The sequence below is a fragment of the Camelus dromedarius genome, chromosome 16 (genome assembly GCF_036321535.1).
Source record: "Camelus dromedarius isolate mCamDro1 chromosome 16, mCamDro1.pat, whole genome shotgun sequence".
Lineage (NCBI taxonomy): Eukaryota > Metazoa > Chordata > Mammalia > Artiodactyla > Camelidae > Camelus > Camelus dromedarius.
Window position 1 is genome coordinate 39964463 of NC_087451.1, and position 19640 is coordinate 39984102.

At 50.8% G+C, this 19640-nt stretch overlaps 2 protein-coding genes across 16 annotated transcripts; both read left to right on the plus strand.

The window, feature by feature from the left end:
- Positions 1 to 434: 434 nt before the first annotated feature.
- Positions 435 to 10494, plus strand: CD79B (CD79b molecule). Of its 15 annotated transcripts, none has more exons than XR_010384587.1 (11): positions 436 to 594; positions 1238 to 1291; positions 2275 to 2595; positions 2836 to 2954; positions 3212 to 3253; positions 3369 to 3851; positions 4321 to 4402; positions 6487 to 6713; positions 7461 to 7775; positions 8273 to 8804; positions 9211 to 10494. XR_010384587.1 is itself a non-coding variant. In XM_010981694.3 (6 exons), exons 1-6 carry the CDS (start codon positions 522 to 524, stop codon positions 3465 to 3467), a joined length of 708 nt encoding a protein of 235 aa, XP_010979996.1. In that variant the 5' UTR covers positions 436 to 521; the 3' UTR covers positions 3468 to 3967. The 15 variants fall into 15 exon arrangements, 4 of the variants coding, with proteins under 4 accessions (XP_031324741.1, XP_010979996.1, XP_031324742.1 ...); XR_010384586.1 differs by having other exon boundaries at positions 8273 to 8369; positions 8626 to 10494; XR_010384588.1 differs by having other exon boundaries at positions 8276 to 8369; positions 8626 to 10494.
- A 151-nt stretch (positions 10495 to 10645) lies between these two features.
- On the plus strand, positions 10646 to 13440 carry LOC105090400 (somatotropin-like). Its single transcript, XM_010981696.3, has 5 exons — positions 10646 to 11697; positions 11941 to 12101; positions 12316 to 12432; positions 12700 to 12861; positions 13138 to 13440. Exons 1-5 carry the CDS (start codon positions 11688 to 11690, stop codon positions 13336 to 13338), a joined length of 651 nt encoding a protein of 216 aa, XP_010979998.2. The 5' UTR covers positions 10646 to 11687; the 3' UTR covers positions 13339 to 13440.
- Positions 13441 to 19640: the final 6200 nt, after the last annotated feature.

Consider the following 19640-nt stretch of genomic DNA (forward strand, 5'->3'; position numbering starts at 1 on the left):
GGGTGCCTGGCCTGGGCCCATAGCTAGCCCCCAGCCCTCCTGCACCATCTTTCCTTGGTACCCCTCTTCTCGCAGGGTGCAAGTGGGTCCAGGGCAGGGGGGCTGCTCACATTCAACCACAGGACCCATGTGTATTCAGCTGAGTGCCTGTGAATCCAGACTGGGAAGGAGGCTGGCCGGCCCTAAGGCATGACCATGGGGATGGGTGGGGACACAGGGACGGAAGCACAGAGCTCCCTTGGAAGACTCGGAGTTTCCCGCCTCCCAGGGGCGTCCACCTCGGACCCCGGCTGTAGTGCCCAAGCAGGGGTGACCTTTGAGCCTTAGCAGCACAGCTGACAAGACAGCCGGCCCTCCCCCAGGGTCCCCGGAGAGCTGGTGCCTCCCCTGGGTCCCTATTTGCATGGCAGGAAGGGGCCTGGTGGGGAGGAGGCGGGGAGGAGACAGACTGCAGCCGGAGCAGTTACACGTTTTCCCCCCAGGAGCCTCCGTTGTCACCGGCTTGGGGTAGGGGACAGAGCATGACCATGGCAGGGCCGGCGCTGTCTCCAGGGCTCAGCAACTGTCTGGTGCTGCTGCTGCTGCTGTTCTCAGGTACAGCCCCGCCGAGACAGGCCTGCTAGCTGGGCTGCTTCCCGCTGGTTCTGTCTTCTGCTCTCTCCAGCCTCCTCCTTCTGTCTCTCACACTTTCTGCCTCCTGTCTCCCTCCGACAGCCCTGGGGACCGGGTCTGTGGGTCTCAGCCATGCTGACGGGCTCAGGGGTCTGTGGCCCCAAGGCCTCTCCCGCCTGGAGCGGGTCAGGCTGAGCTGGGTGTGAGGGATTGGCAGCTCTGACAGCATAAGGGCTAGGCCTGGGAGGAAGAAGGGAGAAGAGTGTGGTTCACCCCCAGCCCTCGAGGGCACCGCACGGGGGAGACAGTGGAGAGGCTGCCCCCAACCAGATCCTGGGGCAAGCATGTCCCAGAAATGGTGCCCTGGTCTGGAAGACAGTAGAGCCTTCCAGCTGCAACTTCCTTCCTGGCTCAAACTGGCGCCTGCTCAAGGTCAAAGACAGAAACGGGGCTGGGAAGTGGGTCTTCTGGTGACCCCAGCCCACTCCAGAGCAGGGGTATGGAGGGCTGAGGGGTCTTGAAGCTGATGTCCGGGCAGGAGGAAGTGGGTCCGGGAATGAGAGGGCGAGCAGGGGTGGGGCAGCCAACTCTGAGTGACTGGCCCCGCCCATTTCCTCCCATCCAGCAGGTGAGACGGTGTTGGTGTCAGACAGAAAGGACCTGTACCGGGATCCCGAAGGTCAGCACCTCCCCCTGCCCCTTCTGGGGACAAGTATGTCTGTGTCCAATGCCAGTCACTGTCCTATGGGCTGTCCCACAGCTGCCCCTTGTGTCCCTGTCCCCCCTGGGTCTCCCACCCAGGACTCCCATCCCCAGGCCTCCTTAGGGGCTGTCTCCCTCTGTAAGACCTGGCTCCAAGGTCCCTCCAACCTCCACTCCTCCAGTTGTCATCCTCATTAAACATAATTTCTCCAGTCCCAGCCACGAGGGGCTGGGCTAACCCCAGGATTGGAGGGAGAGCCAGAGGGAATCTTGCTGAGGACTCAAGCCCAGTCTGTCTGGCTGGGGAGTTGGGCTCAGCCCCAGCAGTGGCCCTTAGGGGCCCTGTAAGGCCGCAAGGGCTCAGGGGTTCCTAGGGGACCACTGCCTGGGAACGAGGCAGGAGGGAGGTTCTTGGAGCAGGTGGGTGGGGAGAGCACGGCAAGCTGAGAAAGAAGGTTTAGGAATAAAAAGAGGAATGAGTCTATGCAGGAAGGAAGAGGGAGATGATAGAGGAGAGATAGGCTGGGGGGTGGGGTGTCCTCAATTGCCAGGCCGAGGATTTGTGGGGTGACCCTGAGGATTTCAGACTAGCGCAGGCAGCCTAGGGCAAGGAGAGATGAGGGCACCAGGCCAGGGGGGAGGCTGTCCTACGGGCCTGCATCGGGCTGCTGTAATGGGCATAGAGGGGAATCGGAAGGTTCCAGACCCCTTCTAAAGGAAAATCAAATAGGGAGAGTAGGCAGTCAGGAAGAGGCAGGTCTGGTGGTTTGGCCTGTGGCCTCTCATGTGGCTCGGCTCCCCTACACCTCTGCCTCATAACTGTCCCACACCCTGAGAAGCAAGGACAGACAAGGGGGCACTGAGCCAGGGTTAAGTGCTGCCCAGGGTGGGGGCCCACTGTCGGGCTGGCCATCAGGACGTTAAGAAGTGGGATTTTGATCCTAGCCTTGGTGCCCACAGGAAGCACTTGTTCCCAGATCCTTCAGTACCCACGTTTCATGGCCAAGAAACGGGGCTCCACGGTGGAAATCAAGTGCTACGTGGAGTACCCGGAGAACTCGGACATTGTGACCTGGTTCCGGAAGCAGGAGACGGACCCAGAGCCCAAGTTACTTCCTTATGAAGAGGGCCGCATCTCCCATAGCCATAATGGCTCCACATTCACCCTCGTCATCCAGGGCATCCAGTTTCAGGACAACGGCATCTACTTCTGCATGAAGAAATGCCGGAAGGAGCCCTCGAGGACAGAGCATGGATGTGGCACGGAGCTTCGGGTCATGGGTGTGTGCAGGGCCTGCCTTCAAGCCAGGGAGGAGAACAAGGGTGCACATGGAGCCATCCGTACCCAACCCCACCCCACCCCCCCCCCAGCCCAGCCCATCCTGCTGCCAGTAGGAGGCAACACTGTGGGAGTGGCCATGGCCCTCGAGCATCCAGGAGAGCCCCTGAGAAGCAAGTCCTGAGAGGTGTGGCCCCAAAGAGGGCCCCCAGCCTCACTGTCCCCGCCCTGCTTTTCCCCAGGGTTCAGCACCTTGGCACAAATGAATCGGCGGAACATGCTGAAAGATACCATAATCATGATCCAGACCCTGCTCATCATCCTCTTTATCATTGTGCCCATCTTCCTGCTGCTGGACAAGGTGACCGTGGGAGCGGGGGAAGCGGCTGCAGGGCAGATCAGACATGGGCAGGGTCTCTGTTTCCCCAGCCCCAGAGCCCGTCCATTGGCTCACCTGTCCAATCACGCCTTCATTCATCAGCTGTTCTTGCACCTCACCCCTGACCCCTGACCCCTGACCCCTGACCCTAGGCCAGTCTCTCTGGCCCTATCCCAGCCTGGCCCAGCGGTAGATGGGTGGGGAAAGATAACACTGCTGTCCATCCCTCTCCCCACCAGGATGACAGCAAGGCCGGGATGGAGGAAGATCACACCTATGAGGTAAGGAGCAGGGTGGACCCTGTAGCTCTGAGGGCAGTGGGGGGTGGTCAGAGGCACCATCTGTTGCTATGGTCAGTGAGTGGCCAAGGCCTGAGCTCCCTTCCATTGTCTCCAGGGCCTGGACATTGACCAGACAGCCACTTACGAGGACATAGTGACTCTGCGGACAGGGGAGGTGAAGTGGTCGGTGGGTGAGCACCCAGGCCAGGAGTGAGGGGCCGCCCTTCCACGCCCTGGGCTCAGCCCGCTGGGCCCTCGCTGACTGCTTCAGAGCCGCCCGGCTCCCAGCCCACCCTCTTTTCCCTGGATTCCCCCCGTCAGCCTCCAAACTGGCCCACCAGATTCACCTGCCCCGCCAGCCCCTGGTCCCCAGCTCTTGCCAAAGAGACTGGGTTGGAAGGGCCACAGGGCCATGATTTGGAGCAGGGAGTTCTCTGGGGATAGACTGGACCCAGCCCTCTGGGGGTGCTATGCTGGGATCCATTCCTGTTCAGGACGGGGAAGGCAGAGACTTGTTTGGAACCTGCAAATGGACTCAGATGAGACCGGCTTCCTGTAGAGCCTGGGAAGGGCCATGGCCCACCCACCATGGCTGCAGGTGGGCCACTGAGAGCTTCATCCCTTTCCCATTCTCTCCCACCCTCTCCCGCCCCGGGGGGCTCCTGGCCTTGAGCCCACTCTCCCACAGAATAAACAGTGTGTTTTGAGAAACCACACACAGGCTTGTGACATCTATGGGGACGGGGTGGATGACAGTATCTGTTTGGGCACAAATGTCTGGGTGCCTGCGGGCCCATGGGGTGTGAGAAAGGCCCTCTCCTGGGCTTACTCGCTGCTTCTCTCTGAAGGCCCAGCTGGGACCCGTGGTCATGGGCTTTCTTCCCCTGCTGGGCCCCCAGCAATGGGGAAGGGCTGACGGGACTGGCCCTTCTCCTCGGCCGGATGCCATCAACCTGTGTCAGCTTCAGCTGGTGATGAGCAGCACCTGCGTCCTGGGCTGCAGGGCGAGTCTCAGCCCTGGAGGAGACTGCCCTCCCCCAGCCACCCCAATCCTATTGTCCTTCAAGGCGCTCCACCTGCAGGAAGCACTCCCAAAGCTCCCCAGTCCCTGCCCAGTCCCCGCTGGGACGCCAGCCTCTGCAGCTCTGGGTAGGTACTGCCCCGTACTCCCCGTGCAGACCTTGTTCTCCAGTTAAACTAGAAGCTCCCTGTGGGTAGGGTTTCCCCTGCCTCTGCCACACCCTACTGTCCCCACCAAGCCTGGGCTTTTTTTTTTTTTAAGTTTGACCCAGAGCTGTCAGAGAGAGATTCCTAAAGTGAAAGGCTTTGTGTGGTGAAGTCTGGGGGGCTTTAGTCAGGTGACTAAAGGTTAGTCCCAGCATCACATCAGATGCCCCCTAGGTCCCCCAAGGTCCCCACAAAAGGGACTCTATGGGCCTACAAATCAGGGCCCCAGCCTGCCAGCTGTGGGGGTGACTGGGCGCAGCTCACAGCTGGGAGCCGAAATGCAATTAAGCTCCATGTACAGAGCCAGGCTGAGCTCCATCTCTTGTCGACCTTGGAGGGACTCCAGAACACCTCTTTGCCATTTACGCTCTGGATTCGGGTGGGAGAAATCCCTGCCCTCAAGGAGCTGCCAGTTTAGCTGGAGACCCAAGGCCAGACCAGTGAGCGCAGCACCTGTTTTGACCAGCTCCTCCTTGGAATTTGGTGGAGGGGGCAGGTGGCCCAGGCCCCCATGCCTGGGGTTTCAAGTCAGTCTCTGAGGCAAACAGCGCCCACTCAGAGCCAGGCTGGGCCAAGGGGGCCAGGCCTGCTCCCTCCCTGGTCTCTGGGCTGCCAGAGGAAACTGGCTTGTTTTGGCATCTGCCTCCACTGAGCTGGAGCCCTTCCTCTCCTGCTGCTTTGCATAGTGGCGCTAATTCTGTCCTCGACCTCCACCAGGGACCCTGGGCAGCCGGCTGGGGGTGGGAGGGAGTCATCACTTCTCCCCCCAGCAGGGTCTCCCCCTGCTTGAGACTGGGGAGGCCTTGGCTCTTTTTGAAAGACAACTTAGTACCTTTGAATAAGTCACTTTCCCTAATGCATCGAAGTCCTATTGGCAGAGAATCACTTGAGCAAAGAGGCCTGCCTCGTCCACCAGACACCCCCGAAAGGCACTGCCTTCATGGTTTGATGGGGAAGCACCCCCACCCCAGTCTGTTCTGTTTTAGAGGCTCACACTCTGGGTGTCCCCCACATCTGTCCGCTGGGTCCCTGGCCCCCAGAACTGACTTAGGCCATGGAAACAAAGCTGGACGAGGCCGGTGGGGACGAGGAACATCAGATCTCAGTTGCTTTATCTACAAAATTGTAATCATAAAACTTGTCCCAAATTGAACCAGAGGCTGGCTTCTAAAAAAAATTATCCTACTGTAAAATGGACTTGGTTTTCTTGCGTGTACAGCTCAGTGAATTAAAGCACGTGTTCAGATTTGTATAACCACCACCACAACCAAGATGCAGAACATAAGCCAAAATCTTTTACTGGGCCCCCCAAACACTTATGTATTGAACATCCTTTAACTGCCAATAAGATTTCACTGAGCACCTCCACATTCCTTTATATGATCCTGCTTAAGCCCCAGCATAACCCTGGAAGGGGGGTCACACCATCCCCACTTTACAAATGAGGAAATCAAGGCCCAGGGAGATTATTACAATAATTGACCGGAAGTCACATACAGACCTTCTGACTCCAAACTCAGCATCCTTTCCACTACATCACAGCTGCCTCCCTCCTTCCTTGAGCTAGAGGAGAAAGAGTCTGTAGGGAATCTGGGACAGCTTTGCCATGTCCAAAGGTTCCCCTCGGTCACAAGTCCCAAAGCCCTGAAGGCCCCACTCCTTCCTAATAGGTCAAGACATCACGCCACTGGGCCATCCTTTCAGGAGTCCAGCTCTGGGCCACTCCTCAGCCCTCTTCCTCCCAGAATGCAGCCCCAAGGCCCCTTGGTGGGCACATAGCCGGCTGCCCACTGGGGGAATCCAGCCCAGTCCCTCGGGGCCCTGGTGTCAGCACAGGCTGGTTCCTCCTCCGTTCTAGCTTGACTTCCGGCCCCCTCGCTGCAGGTGTTGCTAGGCCGGGGTGCTCTGACCCGAGTGAGGGTTTGGCTGTTTTTCCAGCAGAATCGGAGCTGAGAGAAAGACTAAACAAAACTCGGAAAGCTGCCCCTGTTTTGGTGTCCTGGCAGGAAGCATTGGACCCTCAGCTGGTGTCCAGCCTGGCCGGGTCTCCTGAGGAGGGCCTCAAAGCCCATCCAGAACACGGGGCTTGGGATTCCTGTCCGTGTGTACTCCGCTCCCTGGAGGCCACCTTAGCACCTGGATTCAGAGCCTACACCCGTGAAATTCCTGGATTGGTCTCTGCTCTCCACGCTGCACCTGGTTACAGTGCCCTGGGGACCAGCCACTGACTCAGGTGCAAACAAAAACAAAACCCAACAAACCTGCCACCTGGGACACCTCAGTTGCCCTTTCCCACCCAAAAGCCTTTACTCGGAAACTTAGGTGACTCTACAAATCAACAATCCTTAAATCCTGAATTCACAGTGTAGTTTGTTAAAACACATTTAGACAGAGCCTAATGCACTTTTCAGATTTAAAAAAAAAAAAGACATTGTCCCCTCGGACCTAAGACCACCTTCTCACATGGCAGGAGTGGGTGGGCCAGACACCTCTTGAGGTCCTGTTTGGGGCTCTGGTTCTGCAGGATGTGGGTCTGTGTGAACACCGTGTGTCCTCGCAATCAGTATGTGCACGCTGCCCTGTCTAAATTTTACATTTGAACTTATCCAGGTATGGACTGCTGTGCATTGCAAGATCCTGTACTTTTATTACCATTTTTTAAAACCCATTATGTTAAAGTCACTGTACGGTGAGGCGAACACCTGGACACAGCGTGCGCTGCCTTGCCGTCTCCGGCTGGGTGGCTATTTGAGTTCTTTCCTTGGCACTGTCCTTTCATCCATTCAATCCACTCCACACATGCTCATTGAGTTCCTGGGCCTGAGATGGTGCCAGCTGCCAGATCCCCCCATTCCCAGGGCTGTGCTCTCACCGCTATATCTTAGCTGTTGCCTTCAGGGTAGTTTTCACAATGTGAAATTTCTGTACATATTTTACCATTAGGCATTTATTTGTTTGCTGTTGTCTCTCTTTCCCGTAGACTGTAAACTCTAGCAGAGAAAAGATCGTGTCCTGTGTTCCTCTGGATATACTCATCTGCCTGGGATGAGGTCTGGAACGTGAAAGGCACAATGACTACTTGTTGAATCAGTCAATTTGTAAAGAAGAGAATGAGTGAATGAATGAAGAGATAAAAGGCATGAATCCAGCCTCAAAGAGCTTCCATTCTCGTAAGGGGAGTAAGACGTTCACAAACAACCACAGAATAAGGTAAAAGGAGGCAGAGGTTATTTCCAGCTGACAGCACCAATCAGGAAAGCACCCCAGACTTCCCATGGCTGCTGAACACACCCCGGTACTTATTATTTCTTTTTCAATGGGTCTGTGTCCCTAGGGAATAATCCCCAAAGTGGAAATTGCTTCATAGGTCCCATTGTGTAGATTGTTTTGCACTTCTAAATTGTTCAGAGATCCTCACCCAGTGTAAACAACATCCCCATCAACCCACAGGAGTGCCCATCCCCATCCTCCCCCTGGCCCCAGAGCCCTCCAAGGCCCTTCCTCCATGCTTGAACCCTCTGGCAAACTCAAGGGTCCGAAGAGATAAAGGAAGTGAAAATGTGATGTACACTGAAACGTGCAACACAAATGTGGAGGATGATATGATTTGCTTCATTAAATCGGGCTACAACGGGGTGTTTTTTTCTGCCACTTTTCTCGGTGCCTATGGACCTCACTCTGGGCTGAAGCTTCTTGCATTCAATCCCCCCAAACTTCACTAAACATTTTCTGGGTGGGGACTTGATCCAATCCTGCTAGCTTTGCACTAACGATAGTTCTGTCCATGCCCAGCAGCGCCACTGTCTTTCCTGGATGAGGCTTCTCAAGAGCTCAGCACGGTGGGAAGACTGGAGATTGGGCAGCCATCACTTAATGCTGGAGACTCCAGGCAAACTTCTTATCCCTTTGAACCTGAGTGCCCTCGTATGAAACGCACCTCACCCTCCCCGCATCACTCAGTAGAGTGCCTGGCACATGGAGAGCACTCAGAAATATCGACTCCTTCCCCACCTCCCCTGGAGAAGCCCTTGGGAATCCCCATATAATATTCTTCGTTTTTCCTTTTGCTCTGCCTCCCTTTTCCCAGCTCCACGTCTCCACATAATATTCTTTAAAGCTCTGACCCCATGTGCTGTCATCAACAGGGTGCTGAGACTCATGCTGGAAGCAAAGAAGAGGAGGAACGTATCCCGCGGGCAGTCCCAGCCTCTGGCCTCAAGGGAGGCAGGCCAGAGCTGGAGGTGGGAAGCGTGGACCTCCAGTGACCCACGGAGGACTGGAGAGAGCTGCCACCAGTCCCTCTGACACTGTCACTAAGACCAGGGCAAGTATGACTCTCAATAATGATATGGCCCCAAACCCCGCGGACCTGAACCTCAGAGGGGCTCTGGAAGCCCCAAAGAGGCCACTTTCGGATCAAGAGTAGATCTGTGAGTTTGTACAGTAGGTACAGAGAACTCCAGAGATGGTCAAATTTAGGAATATGAAGGGCTTCTAAACACACTGAATTTCATGGATTCCACGATGATGGGGGTTCATCCCAAACCCTTTGAGGCTGACCCTAGATATGCTGATCACAGCCTCTCCCCACTGGCCACCATGCAGAGGCCTTTGCGGGGCAGTCTCTGAGCCTGGAGAAGCTAGGGGTCTGGCCCCAGGCTGTGCTGGGTGACTCCCTAGCACTGGAGGGAAAACCCCAGTCTAATTCAAAGTTTATCTTCTACTAGCAGTGAATTATGTGTGTGTCTCCATCACTAAAGACCCTGAAAAAGTCAAGACTAGAGAGAAGGAACACCAGTATCCACCCCCACACCCTTCAGCTCTTCCCTGTTTGGGTCCAGTGGCTGCCATCATGGTAACTTTTATAAAAGTGTAATCCCAGGGGTTCCCGGAATCCTGTGGGCCAACCTAGTTCTGGGGTCAACAGACATGGGTTTGATGAGAGGAGATGCTCCCCCGCCTGGCTGGTCCCACCTGTTCTTGGCTGCCTGATAGGGAGCCTTGGCCACCCCTCACAGGTGCCCACCTTGTGTGGCTCTTGAGCAGTCCCCAACTTGGACTCCTGTACCCTCCATCCTGAGGCTTCGCCCGTGGTCCACAGTTCCCATGAGAGTACCCCCAGTGTTAGCTAGGAGCCTGTCATGAAGGGTTGCACCTCAGTGCCCCTTTCCCCAGGTGACATAGAAGGAAGAAGTGGGGGAGGAGGCAGAAGGCTGTGTGGGGCTCTGAGACCCTCCTCCACTTCCTGCCAGGCTCCTCCCCTTTGGTGGAGCTGAAGAGAGGAAAGGGGCGTCCTCACCTTCCCTGTGGCCCCACCTTCCTCAGAACCTGTATCTTAATGACACTCCACTCTGGTCCTCCTACAGTCCTGTCTGGGAACAGTTCCTACAGGTCCCAGTACCCTCCTTAGCAAATACTAAATCAGGGGCATGTTTGGGTAATGGTTCAGGAATGACGGGAGAAAAGAGAGCTCTACCTTCTGGTCCTAAAAGGGGGAGGTCGAAAGATGCAAGCACTCATGTTCTGGACCATGGGGGTGTGACTTTTCACATCATAACCAACCACCGCTAGAAGGGTTTGCTTCTTTGCTTTCTCACAGAATCAAGTGCTAAATGTTCTTAGACTCCAGGGGTGGAAGGTTTAAATGGAGGGGAATGTGTTCTTTCCTGCTCTTATCCCTGGGGGCAATTTGATGCTGGTGCCCTCCAGATGTTGAAAAAGCCCCAACCCTGGGCACCAGGAGGCTGGACGGCTGCAGCTCTAGCCTTCCAGACTCTAGCCTTGCCCTGCTGTGGTCTCCACCATGCAGCCTGTGTCTCTGGGCCAGCCTCACCTAGAAAATGAGGGACAACAATCTGCCTCCTAAGGGAGGACAAAATAAGGCATCTGGGCCTTTCTGATTAGCGGCAGGATCCTTGTGTCCTGAGGGATTTAGATGTTAAAAAAAAAAAAGAGTGGTCCCTACTCAGTCTGATTTGAAGAAAGGGCTTAGTTAGCATCCTGCAACATGGAAAGGACAAGGATTTGGAGATCTGCTGCCTTGGCTGAGGTAGCTCGTGTAAGTAAGCCTCTCTGAGCCTTGGTTTCCTCCTCTGTAAAATGGGGTGAAAATAATATCTCCTTTGCAGATGGTCACAAGGGTCTAATGTGAGATTGCATAGGCATGCTCTTCACAACCTGGTAAGCTCTATGCAGATATTAAAAGGAGAAGAAGAAATCCTGTGAGGAGGCTACAATGACTGGAGAGGGCATCTTTCAGGGTGCGGTGCCCGTAGCTCCAATGTTGGGAGTGAGACTCAAGCCCTCCAGGACGCTTTCAAATTTAAGATTCTCTGACAGTGACAAGGCTACGGGAGGAAGCACTTGCAGGTAGTGTCTGTTCCCGGGATTTCTGCTTCTCAGTTTGCATCTCTGTGGTAGATCCGAGGAGCAGGGGCAATGCCTCCAGTTTTGGTTCTTAGCCCCACTGTCCTAGGGGAGCCTCTGAGCTTGGGGAGAGGGGAGGGCAATGTGTGGGGCTGGAGCCCTCTAGTGGTCAGTCTTAGCACTGCATCCAGCTGCCTCAGGTGGATTAGGTGACAGGAGGATGGTGAAGGGGCAAAGGCAGAATCTGTGCCCAGAAACCCCATAATCTCTTGCTATTGGTGGCCCCTTTTCGCAACACACACATTCTCTCTGATGGATGGAGGGGAGTAGTGCAGGAAGGGGGAATGGAGCAGTAGAGAGCGAGGAAGCGTCAGCATAGCTCCATCCATCCTGACACAGCCTCTCTTTGGGGGACCAGCTTGGGCCCTCCTCACCCTGATGGACAACACACAATGACACCCTGCCAGCGCACACCTGGACTCAGGTTACTTCCTTCTACCACCTCTCCCTTAAAAAGAGAACAGATTGGGTGGTGTCTCACACAGATGGACCCTGCATGTACAACCCTCAGGGCTGGTGACAGGGGCGAGGGGAAGATGACAAGCCTGGGGTACATGACCCCAGAGGAGGAGCGGGGACAGGATGAGTGGGAGGAGGTTCTAAATTATCCATTAGCACAGGCCGGTCAGCGGCCCATGCATAAATGTATAGAAAATAAGTGGGGGCAGAGGGAGAGAGAGGAGGCCGGGGCATAAAAAGGGCCCACCAGGGACCAATTCCAGGATCCCAGGGCCTCGCTCCCCAAACCGCTCAGGGTCCTGTGGACAGCTCACCAGCTGTGATGGCTGCAGGTAAGTGCCCTAAAATCCCCTTAGGCTTGATGTGTACGGAAGGGTGATGTGGGGGCCCTGCAGATGGATGGGGCACTAACCTTGGTCTTTGGGGCTTCTGAATGTGAGCGTGGATATCTATGCCCACACATTTGGCTACATTTTAGAAAGGAAGGGCCCCTGGAGCACAGAGAGGGCTGGCAGGAGACGAGGCCTCTGGCTCTCCAGGCCCCTTCCTCGCTGGCCCTCCGGTTCTCTCTCTAGGCCCTCGGACCTCCGTGCTCCTGGCTTTCACCCTGCTCTGCCTGCCCTGGCCTCAGGAGGCGGGTGCCTTCCCAGCCATGCCTCTGTCCAGCCTGTTTGCCAACGCTGTGCTCCGCGCCCAGCACCTGCACCAGCTGGCTGCTGACACCTACAAAGAGTTTGTAAGCTCCTCAGGGATGGGTGCTAGTGGGGGGTGGCAGGAAGGGGTGAACCCACCCCCCTCTGCATAATGGGAGGAAACTAACAAGTTCAGGGGTATCTTATCCAAGTGAAGATGCTGTCAGGTGAGCATAAACTGAGGGGGGCTGTTCTGCATAAAGCAGTGAGGAGGACAGTGCACCAGCTCAGATCTGGTGCGGGTGTTCCTTCGTCCAGGAGCGCACCTACATCCCGGAGGGACAGAGATACTCCATTCAGAACGCCCAGGCTGCCTTCTGTTTCTCGGAGACCATCCCGGCCCCCACAGGCAAGGACGAGGCCCAGCAGAGATCGGTGAGTGGTCATCGCCGCCCGGCCGAGGAGCAGGGACCTCGTTCTTCCTAAGAATGTTGCCCCATCTCTTCACACTGGATCCTGGGTAGCCTTCTCTCCAAGGCGGCGGGTGATGGGATGGCGGCGGAGGGTGATGGATTGGCGGTGGCAGGTGATGGTGGGTGGCGGCGGGTGATGGTGGGTGGTGGCGGAGGATGGTGGGTGGCAGCGGAGGATGGTCGGTTGGCCTGAGCCCGCAGCACCCACCGCCCCCACTTCGGTCCACAGGACGTGGAGCTGCTCCGCTTCTCGCTGCTGCTCATCCAGTCTTGGCTTGGGCCTGTGCAGTTCCTCAGCAGGGTCTTCACCAACAGCCTGGTGTTTGGCACCTCGGACCGCGTCTATGAGAAGCTGAAGGACCTAGAGGAAGGCATCCAGGCCCTGATGCGGGTGGGGATGGCCGTCGTGGGTCCCCTATCTGGCCCCAGGCCCGCCCTCTCCTGCCTTAGCCGAGGGGTGGGGGGCTCAGGTGGGCTGGGAAGAGAGGCGCCCTGCTCTGTCTGTAGCGTCCAGCCTAGACCCAGGAGAAATCTTTTTCCCATTTCCTCTTTTGAATGCTTCCTCCTTGCTCTTTTCCAAGCCTGGAGGGGAGGGTGGGAAGTGGAGGGGAAGAGAAGGAGCGGCTCCCAAGGACTCGGCCTCTCTGTCTCTCCCTCTCTTTTGCAGGAGCTGGAAGACGGCAGCCCCCGGGCTGGGCAGATCCTCAGGCAAACCTACGACAAATTTGACACAAACTTGCGCAGTGATGACGCGCTTCTCAAGAACTACGGGCTGCTCTCCTGCTTCAAGAAGGACCTGCACAAGGCTGAGACCTACCTGCGGGTCATGAAGTGTCGCCGCTTTGTGGAGAGCAGCTGTGCCTTCTAGTTGCTGGGCAATCTGTTACCCCTCCCCAGCGCCTCCCCTGACCCTGGAAAGTGCCACTCCAGTGCCCACCACCCTTTCCTAATAAAATGAGGTTGCATCATATTGTCTGAGTGGGTGTCATTCTATGACGGGGAGGAGGGGGCGTGTTGGGAAGACAACCTGTAGGGATCCTGTGGGGTCTGTGGGAACCCAGACACTGAATGATAGTTGACCCAGTTCTTCCTGAGCTCCAAAGAAGCGGACACATTCACTCCCCTCTGTTACACACCAAGTCCACTCCCCAGGCCTGAAGTCCTGGGCGGCTGGAAAGTCATAGGTCAGCATCTCCCCACCCCTACCCCATGACGTACTTGGAGGCTGCCCAACCTGCACCACAATCCCAACCTAGCCCCCAAGAGTGGGAAGAAAGGAAAGCAAGACAGGCTATTAAATACAGAAGCAAAACGCCCCAATGTATGAGGAAACAAGAGAAATCATAGAATTACTTTTGTGTAGAAATTTTAATGTGAATACACATTAGGCCAAATTGCCCTTGGGCAATGGGAACAATGAACTGGGGCAAGGGACGTGAAAGAGAGATTGTAAATCAGGGCTTGCAAATTCAGTGCCAACAGGTGCCAGGTAGATAAATACATAATAATGAGAACTGCCTGGGAAGGGAGACATGGCAGCTGGCACTCCGCTGCCTTGTGAGGATACAACAAGGAGTTGGGGCAGGGGGACCAGAGCAACCTAAAGAACTCAGGCTCTAGCTAAGCATGGGACCCATCCCACCTCCTCACTCAAGTCTGCATTCAAGTTCTGCATTCAATTCCTGCATTCAGGACTGCAGGAGCAAGTCTGCCAGACCTTCTGATTATTCGGGACAGACAGGACATCCAGACTTTCACATGAAATCTAATTTTTAAACATTGGTAACTAATTGATATTGAAAGTTTTAAGGGCAAAAATTAACCCAGACACACTTGGTCTTCAAGCTGTTAGGGAGCAATTTGTTCTAAGAGGAGTGGATTGGGATAACTTGGTATCAAGGAGCGAATCAGAGAGACTTGGACTTGAAACCATGCTCCTGAATAAATTACTTAACCTCCCTGAGACCCAGTTTCTGCACCTACAAAATGTAAATAATACTATATTGCCTTGTAAGGCCTATGTGAGGGTTAAATGAAATGGTGTTTCTGAAGTGATTGACACATTACAGCACTCAAGAAGTTGCAGCCGTTTTTACACTGAATTGCGGGGTTTTCCATGTTTTCCAATGGAATATTTAACTACTTGTTACTAAATTATGTTCTGTTTTCCTAATGGCGTCTCAAATATTTCTTTTTTTATTTCCAAATGAACTTAAAAGGGCGGCTTTTTTTTTGCTGAAGTATAGTTGATTTAAAATGTTGTGTCAGTTTCTGGTGTTCAGTATAGTGATTCAGTTATACATAAATATATTCTTTTTCATTATAGGTTATTACAAGCTATTGAATATAGTTCCCTGTGCTGTACAGTAGGAACTTGTTGTTTATCTATTGAATATATAGTAGTTTGTATCTGCTAATCCCAAACTCCTAATTTACTGCTCCCCTTTCCCCTTTGGTAACCATAAGTTTGTTTTCTATGTCTGTGAGTCTGTTTCTGTTTGATAAATAAGTTCATTTGTGTCACTTTTTAATATTCCACATATAAATGATATCATGTGGTATTTTTCTTTCTCTTTGTGGCTTACTTAGTATGATGATCTCCAGATCCATCCATGTTGCTGCAAATGGCATTATTTTATTCTTTTTTATGGCTCGGTAGTAGTCCATTGTGTATATATACAACCACAAGTTCTTTATCCAATCATCTGTTGATGGACATTTAGGTTGCTTCCATGTCTCAGCTATTATAAATAGTCCTGCTATGAATGTTGGGGGGCATGTGTCTTTTAAAATGAGAATTTTCTCCAGATATATGAAGGACAGCTTTAGAATTAAGTTTTTAGTCACCCAAACATCTTGGCTAAGTAACTAGTGACCCATAAATCAATATGTAGATGCTCAAAGTAACTATTAGTCAAGCATGATTTTACAAAGTCAATCATTCTTTTACAATGCAAATATTCAACCTAATAAATCATCCTGAAATCCCCAAATTTTACATGCTATAATGAAGTGTCCTCAAAATTGGACTCACCTGTGTTCATTTGGGATTGTTTACATTTAGTAACGTAAATGTAAACGGGGGGAGTGGTTGAAAGTTGGAACAATCAGACCCCTAGAGCTCCATTTCTTAGCTCAGAAACCACTCCTCTACCTTAGAATATTCTTTAATTGTCTGACTTTAAAATCATGGAGTTTTGAAGTTAGAAAGGCCTCCTAGATCATCCTAATGTCTTCTAATTTAGGAATCTTAACTGTATAGCATTCCTCACAGGTGGTACTCACTTGTATAGCACCCGTGTCAAGGGAAACACTGTTTCACAAGATAACTTATTGCATTAAGCCACTCTGTTTTCAGGCAAGTATTTCTTACATCAAGCTGAAATCTGTATTTCTGTAACATCCCTCATTTAAACTTAGAATTACTTGCAAATCTCATGGTCTTTAGAAATTGATGTATTGAGCACAAATATAATTATCTCTTGCACTGAATAAGTGTTTTAAAAGGAAAGTGGGCCTTCTTAAGAAGTGTATGCTAAATCAGTGTGGCAGGAGAGGGGTGCCTACAGAGAGGGGAGTTACAGCCACTAGAGGGTTTTAAAGTAGGGTTGTCATGACAGCGGTAGACTGCAAGGGGAGCCACACTGCAGAGAGCGTCCTCTCAACTCCTTAACAGTGTTGCTGAATCAACGCAACCAAGGCTGGCTGAGAATTACGAAGATGCTAGTTGATTTTGCAAACTTTCTGAATTTAAAAGATCTTAAAGACCATCTACCCTGAACTCTGATTTGCCAACTGTTATTCTGCCTTTCAGCTCTTCAGTTAGGCAGTGGATACCTTCACTGCAAATTAGAAACGCCTGGGGTATTTTCTAAACAATTCTGACAGTAGCCTCCACTCCCTGAGATTTTAACTTTAACTGATCTGGGATGGGATCTGGACAAGAGAACTTTTAAAAGCTCCCTGGGTGAGATGGCTGAGATGCACTGAGTCAGGACCACAGAAATATGATGCACGTGTCCTCAGGTACTGTGCTGGTAAAGGAGTGGGGGGTGGGGAGCTGGGGGAGGACATAGGAGACCTGGGCCATTTGCTGGGCTCTCTGCTTCTAATTCTAACCAGTCATTTTACAAAGTTCTAAGCCAGTAGCAAAAAGACAAATACTGGGTGATTCCTCAAACATGAGGTTCTTAAAATAGTCAAATTCATAGAGACAGAAGGTAGACTGCTGGTTACCAGGGTCTAGGGGGAGGGCCCATGGGGAATTGTTTAACGGGTAGAGTTTCAGTTTTGCGAAGTGAAAACGAGTTCCAGAGATTGGCTACACAACAATGTGAATGTAGTTGATATTATTGAACTGTACTCTTAAAATGGTAAATTCTATGTTATGTATATTTTGCCACAATTTAGATTTTTTAATTGAGGTATAATTGGCATAAAACATTATATTAGTTTCAGGTGTACAACATAATGATTTGGTATTTGTATATATTGGGAAATGATCACCACAATAAGTCTAGTTAATATCTGTCACCATACATAGCTACAAAAAGTGTTTTCTTGTGATGAGAACTTTTAAGATGAACTCTCAGCAACTTTCAAATGTGCAATACAGTATTAGCTATAGGCACCATGGTGTACATTACATCCAAATGCATAATTTAAAAATTTTTGAAAATGTTTTCTAATGAAAAATCTTCCCCTGGGTAAGATTTGTGAGATTTGAACAAGGAAGAGTTCAGTAGGCAGAGCTCAAGTAATCCTAGACCCCTTGGAATAATGCTCTTCTGACTCCGTGTAATTTTTAAAATTTACTGGAACCATTCTGAATTTCTTCCATCGGCTTTGCTGAGACACATGGTGAGTTGTGTCCTTTTTATATGCAGCTCAGAGCAGAACTGAGCCTTTTTCCTTTCTTTACAAGTCCTCCTCAGAATTACAGGACATGGGCTCCTGGGATAAGCAAACATGATACTGCTTTGTGCTTCTTTAATTCAGAAGGCCCCAGCAAGGCTGAGAAACACTTTGAGAGATACCAGTGTTAGGGTGACCAACTCGTCCCAGTTTACATGAGACTTTCCCAATTTTAGCACCAAAATGTTCCAGTGTCCCAGGATCACCCTCTGCTCGATGCAGACTGGGACAATTTGTATCCTCCTAGTAGTCCTAAATCTTAGAGAACAAAAAAAAGGGGGTGGGGGGGAAAGAAGAGAAAACAGAATAGAAAAGGAGAAAGAGAGAACACAATGGAAAAAGAGAAAGGAAGTATTGATGGTATATATCACTTTTTTGTATATATATTTTTATTGAAATATAGTCAGTTTACAATGTTGTGTCAGTTTCTGATGTACAGCATAATGCTTCAGTCATACATGAACATACATATATTCATTTTCATATTCTTTTTCACCATAAGTTACTACCATATATTGAATATAGTTCCCTGTGCTATACAGTATGAACCTGTTGTTTATCTATTTTGTATATATTAGTTAGTTTCTGCAAATCTCAAACTCCCAATTTATCCCTTCCCACCCCCTTCCCCCTGGTAACCATAAGTTTATTTTCTATGTCTGTAAGTCTGCTTATGTTTTGTAAATAAGTTTGTCTTTTTTTTTTTAATTCCACATATAAGTGATATCATATGGTATTTTTCTTTCTCTTTCTGGCTTACTTCACTTAGAATGACAATCTCCAAGTCCATCCATGTTACTGCAAATGGCATTATTTTATTTTTTTTTTGGCTGAGTAATATTCCATTTTATAAATATACCACAACTTCTTTATCCAGTCATCTGTCAATGGACATTTAAGTTGTTTCCATGTCTTGGGTGTTGTAAATAGTGCTGCTATGAACATTGGGATGCAAGTATCTTTTTGAATTGATTCTCTCTGGATACATGCCCAGGAGTGGGCTTGCTGGATCATATAATAAGCCTATTTTTAGTCTTTTGAGGAATCTCCATACTGTTTTCCATAATGGCTGCACCAAACTACATTCCCACCAACAGTGTAGGAGGGTTCTCTTTTCTCTATACCCTCTTGAGTGTTTATTTTCTGTGGACTTCTGAATGATGGCCATTCTGACTGGTGTGAGGTGATACCTCGTGGTAGTTTTGATTTGCATTTCTCTGATAATTAGTGATACTGGGCATTTTTTCATGTGCCTATTGGCCATTTGTATGTCTTCACTAGAGAATTGCTTGTTTAGGTCTTCTGCCCATTTTTGGATTGGGTTGTTTATTTTTTTCTTATTAAGTTGTATGAGTTGTTCATATACTCTGGAAATTAAGCCCTTGTCAGTCTCATCTTTTGCAAATATTTTCTCCCATTCCATAGGTCATCTTTTTGTTTTGCTTATGGTTTCCTTTGCTGTACAAAAGCTTATGTTTAATTAGGTCTCATTTGTTTATTTTTGCTTTTATTTCTGTTGCCTGTGTAGACTGCCCTAGGAGAACATTGCCGAGATTTCTGTCAGGTAATGTTTTGCCTATGTTTTCGTCTAAGGTTTATAGTGTCTTGTCTTTAAGTCTTTAAGCCATTTTGAGTTTATTTTTGTGTATGGTGTGAGGGAGTGTTCTAACCTCATTGATTTACATGCAACTGTCCAGTTTTCCCAACAGCTGGTGTGTATGACTTCTGATGGCCCTCAATGGCTGCCACAGATTTTTTGACTCTTGCTTTCAGTTTATTATAATTGTGGGAATGATTACCGCCCGCATGTGATAAAAACTAATACTTGTGAGCACATGTATATGACACCATGCTGGTGTTTTTTAAAATTTTTTAATTGAAGTATGCTAGTGTCTTGACAAGTACTATGTCATTTCTTTCCAAATGGAATCCTATAATAAGTTATCACTACTATTATCCCTATAGTAAGAAGCCCCACTGAAGATTTGTATTTTCTCAGACCTAAAAGAAAATCCCCTTGACTTTCCTAAGAGGATAAACTTTTGGAGTATTAAACGTAGTTTTCACCTCCTGGAGATAATCAGCGTCGTCATAGTTAAGTGTGAGCCAGTTGCTCCGTTGTTCAGAAGAGGAGTGTGATCAAAGCCTTTTAGGGGGTGGGGCCTCCTGGAGAGGATGGCAGAATCCTTCTAATTCCCTCCTTAGAAGGAAGGGCAGAGACCAGCTCTATACTCTGGAAAAGAGATGTAATGAGAC

Excerpts from the sequence above, each read along its gene's own strand:
- CD79B (XM_010981694.3), top strand. The coding sequence starts at position 522 with ATGACCATGGCAGGGCCGGCGCTGTCTCCAGGGCTCAGCAACTGTCTG. Across the intron at positions 595-1,237 it reads GCTGCTGCTGCTGTTCTCAG|CAGGTGAGACGGTGTTGGTG; the intron begins GTACAGCCCCGC and ends CCTCCCATCCAG. Across the intron at positions 2,955-3,211 it reads TCTTCCTGCTGCTGGACAAG|GATGACAGCAAGGCCGGGAT; the intron begins GTGACCGTGGGA and ends TCTCCCCACCAG.
- LOC105090400 (XM_010981696.3), top strand. Across the intron at positions 12,102-12,315 it reads CTGACACCTACAAAGAGTTT|GAGCGCACCTACATCCCGGA; the intron begins GTAAGCTCCTCA and ends TCCTTCGTCCAG. Across the intron at positions 12,433-12,699 it reads ACGAGGCCCAGCAGAGATCG|GACGTGGAGCTGCTCCGCTT; the intron begins GTGAGTGGTCAT and ends TTCGGTCCACAG.